The sequence below is a fragment of the Anopheles marshallii genome (genome assembly GCF_943734725.1).
Source record: "Anopheles marshallii chromosome X unlocalized genomic scaffold, idAnoMarsDA_429_01 X_unloc_232, whole genome shotgun sequence".
Taxonomy (NCBI): domain Eukaryota; kingdom Metazoa; phylum Arthropoda; class Insecta; order Diptera; family Culicidae; genus Anopheles; species Anopheles marshallii.
In genome coordinates, this window is record NW_026525816.1 from 14,790 (window position 1) to 19,559 (window position 4,770).

Consider the following 4,770-nt stretch of genomic DNA (forward strand, 5'->3'; position numbering starts at 1 on the left):
TTGCAAATTTCACTGAAATTTTGAATTTTTGAAAATTTCACTGAAATTTTGAATTTTTGAAAATTTCATCGAAATTTTGAATTTTTGAAAATTTCACTGAAATTTTGAATTTTTGAAAATTTCACTGAAATTTTGAATTTTTGAAAATTTCACTGAAATTTTGAATTTTTGAAAATTTCACTGAAATTTTGAATTTTTGAAAATTTCATCGAAATTTTGAATTTTTGAAAATTTCACTGAAATTTTGAATTTTTGAAAATTTCACTGAAATTTTAAATTTTTGAAAATTTCACTGAAATTTTGAATTTTTGCAAATTTCACTGAAATTTTGAATATTTGAAAATTTCACTGAAATTTTGAATTTTTGAAAATTTTATCGAAATTTTGAATTTTTGAAAATTTCACTGAAATTTTGAATTTTTGAAAATTTCACTGAAATTTTGAATTTTTGAAAATTTCACTTAAATTTTGAATTTTTGAAAATTTCACTGAAATTTTTAATTTTTGAAAATTTCATCGAAATTTTTAATTTTTGAAAATTTCATCGAAATTTTGAATTTTTGAAAATTTCACTGAAATTTTGAAATTCTGCAAATTTCACTGAAATTTTTAATTTTTGAAAATTTCACTGAAATTTTGAATTTTTGAAAATTTCATCGAAATTTTGAATTTTTGAAAATTTCACTGAAATTTTGAATTTTTGAAAATTTCACTGAAATTTTGAATTTTTGAAAATTTCATCTGTAAGAATTAGTTATAAAATAATAATTGAAATCTACAATAATGACCATAATTACACGGAATAGGATAACATTGCATGAATTATACACCTTAGGATAGGACAACACTAGCAACCTTGACAATCGATCTAGAGCAAAGATAATGAACTATAGGATTAATCATGAATTGTAAATGGATTAAAAAGGGACAGATGAATACACAGTTGCAAACCGGACGGCGGGAACATTAGACGCTTTGAGCACTCATATCACAACCAGTTTCGTGAATATTCCACATTTTGGTCCTTCGAACCGGATTTTCGGGTACTTAGTACAGTCAATTGTGATAGTGAGTGCTTTCTCAGGCATCATTCTGCATCAAGAGTGAAATTCGGTATTACGGCGTCTCAGTGCAAGTCATTCCGTGACATTTCCCGCCATCGCTAAACGCCCTGCATCAAGGGCAACGGCCGGTTACACGCTATCATTAAATTTCGCGCCAATACGTTGTGTCGTTCTTTCGTGTGTGTGATATTACAAATTTGAGTTCTTACCATGGACAAGAAAATCAAGGCAGCTCAGCTGAAAAAGAGAATCGCAGTGGAACATATAAAATCGCTGGAACGGTTTCAAGCGGCATTTACACCCGATGATGCGAACCAAATTCCGGAGGTGTTAGCAGATTTGGATATGCATAAGGCAGGGTTTTTCGCTGCATTTGAAAAACTCATCGAGATTGATGAAAGTAGCGAAACCATCGAAGCGTGCATCTCGGAAAAGATCGACATCGAAGATCGTTGTAGGAAGCTGAAATCTTTCTTACGTGGACATCAAATGAAGGAGGAAAATCCACTCATAGACGCGACGGGTTTGGCTTCATCTACACTCGCGTTTAGTCGGCCTTACACACCAAACTTACGCCTTCCGAAGGTAGAGCTTCCAACGTTCGATGGTGACCAGACAAAATGGCTTTCTTTTCGCGATCGATTTTTATCGATGATCGACGCTTCGGCGGAACTTCCCTCCATCGCAAAACTCCAGTACTTGCTGTCATCATTAAAGGGCGAAGCGGCAGTGCCATTCGAACACACATCTCTAACAGCAGATAATTACTCTCTAGTATGGACGGCTCTGCTGAAACGGTACGATAATTCACGAATGCTTATTCGGGGATATTATCGAAAGCTACATCATCTCCCGGCAGTGCAATCGGCGTCCATCGGCAAACTAAGACAACTAGTGGACGAATTCATTCCTGTTGTAAATGGATTACAAAAGCTACAGGAACCGGTCGATTCGTGGGATACCCCACTCTCGAACCTACTGCTGTTGAAGCTCGACCGTGAAACACTAATAGCGTGGGAGAAACATTCGGTTCACTTCGCCAGAGACCGGTATAAGGATGTGCTCGAGTTCGTGCAAGATAGGATTCAAATCCTAAAATCGGCGGATGAAATGGTGTTTGAAGAGGCTAGTGGTAGTAAGGTGGCCGGCGTTCCTCGTCAAGCCGTTCAAAAAAGGTCTGTTTCAAATGCAGCCACAGCTAGTTTGACCCCGGCTACCACGTATGTTCATCGTCAGCAAGCAAAATGTCCGTTGCAGTGCGTAGAAGACCATCGTTTATCCAGTTGTCCCGTCTTCATTGCTAAGGATGTTCAGCAACGGCGTGAGGTTGTTACTACAAAAGGGCTATGCTGGAACTGCTTGAGCAACACTCATCAAGTCAGAGCGTGCAAATCTGGTTATACGTGTCGAACGTGTCGTGAACGTCATCACTCGTTATTGCATCGGGCACCTTCCGCAACGGTTACAATGGCTGCACATTTGGATGACGAAAAAGTGTTCTTGGAGACGGCGCAAATTCATATAAGGGACGACTATGGAAACAACCACGAGGCAAGGGCCTTGCTGGATTCCGGATCCATGTCAAATTTCATCTCTGATGAATTTGCTCGGAAACTGTTGACCAGTCGTAAGAAGGTTAACATCGCTGTATCGGGCATCGGAAATGCAGTACAGCAGGTGAAGGGTTCGATCATCGCTACGGTCGAATCCAAGACAAAACCCTTTACATCGGAGATGGCTTTCCTGATTCTGGACACGCCATCAGCTCACATTCCTACATCACCCACTGATGTATCATCATGGAAATTGCCAGATGTGGCATTGGCTGACAACACTTTTAACATCCCCGGGCAAATTGACATCGTAATCGGAGGCGATGCATTCTGGGAGCTACACACCGGTCGCAAGCGGTCCTTCGGCAAAGGCAAGCCGTGGTTGGTGGAAACGCACTTCGGATGGGTGGTTACCGGAAACACTCATCATTCGTCACCTGGGCCTCGACTGTGCCATCTCGCAGCCAATGAATCCTCGTTGGCGGACATCATGGAGCGGTTTTGGGAGAGCGAGGCCATAGCCGAGGAACCTGTGCTATCGGCTGAAGAGGAAGCCTGCGAAAGACACTACGTGTCCACCACTGTTCGCAACTCAGCGGGAAGGTATGTCGTTCGTTTGCCTTTTAACTCCAATCCTCATATCATTTTAGGAGAGTCTCGAGCCACTGCTGATCGTAGACTATGCTGTATGGAACGTCGTTTAAACAGCAACCCTAAAATGAAAGAAGAATACGTAAGGTTCATGCGGGAATACGAGCGTTTGGGGCACATGAAAAGGATACACGATCAGGCAGAAGATTCAGGTCAGTTTTATTACCTTCCTCATCATGCGGTTGTCAAGGAATCAAGCACAAGTACCAAGGTTAGGGTAGTTTTCGATGCCTCATGCAAGACGTCCACTGGTTACTCGTTGAATGATAAGCTACTGGTCGGACCAGTAATTCAGGAGGATCTTTTTAGTATCATTCTTCGGTTCCGCTCCCATGCGATTGCCATAACTGCTGACGTGGAGAAAATGTATCGGCAGATTCTTCACGATCCACGCGATAGAAGCTTCTTGAGAATCCGATATAGAGAATCCCCGACAGAAGTTATATCCACATTCGAATTGCAAACGGTTACGTATGGTACAGCAGCTGCTCCATTTTTGGCTACCCGAACACTTCGACAAATTGCCCTCGATCACAAGGAGCAGTACCCATTAGCTGTAAACGCGGTTATGAACGATTTCTACGTAGACGATTTGTTAACGGGGACTGATGATCTAACTAATGCCATTGCAATACGACAGCAAATTTCAGAAATGCTAAATTCGGCAGGCTTCACACTGAAAAAATGGGCATCTAACCTGACGGAAGCACTAGTAAACATTCCTACCGAAGATGTGGCGGTTCAACTAACACATGAGTGGCAAGATGCGAAACAAGTGTCCACCCTAGGCATCGTTTGGGAACCCACAACTGACATGCTTCGATTTCGAGTAGATTTACCACCTGCACCAGCGGTATTGACAAAACGGGTCATTTTGTCACATATAGCCAAAATCTTCGATCCTCTCGGCTTGCTGGGTCCAACAATAATCGTGGCAAAACTATTTATGCAGCAACTATGGTCACTTAAAAAGGATGGGAAGTCATGGGACTGGGACTACGAGCTCCCATTGCACTTACAGCAGGAATGGTTGAAATTTCACTCCACGTTAGAATCACTTCGTGATTTACGAATTCCTCGCTACACTTCACAATATTCGGCTACGAATCTACAAATACACATCTTCGCAGACGCATCACAATCGGCTTATGGTGCTTGCTGTTACATTCGAGCTGAAGGTCTGGAAGGAGTCACCGTTCACCTGCTCACAGCTAAGTCAAAGGTAGTCTCATTATCTAACACTCATTCGATAGCGAGATTAGAATTATGTGCAGCACGATTAGCTACGGTTTTATTCAAGAAGGTCCAACAATCACTTCACATTTCTGCTACTACGGTCTGTTGGACAGATTCTATGACGGTGCTTCACTGGTTAAACTCTCCGCCAAATCGATGGCAGCCTTTCGTTGCGAACAGGGTCGCACAAATTCAGCAAACGGCTGGTATATATCGCTGGAACCATGTTCCTGGCATCGATAATCCAGCTGACGATATTTCGCGAG

At 41.6% G+C, this 4,770-nt stretch overlaps 1 protein-coding gene across 1 annotated transcript; it reads left to right on the top strand.

Annotated features, from left to right (window-relative positions):
• Positions 1–1,274: 1,274 nt before the first annotated feature.
• LOC128717214 (uncharacterized) lies at positions 1,275–4,494 on the top strand. The gene is made up of 2 exons (XM_053811422.1): positions 1,275–4,121; positions 4,399–4,494. Exons 1-2 carry the CDS (start codon positions 1,275–1,277, stop codon positions 4,492–4,494), a joined length of 2,943 nt encoding a protein of 980 aa, XP_053667397.1.
• The last annotated feature ends 276 nt before the right edge of the window (positions 4,495–4,770 follow it).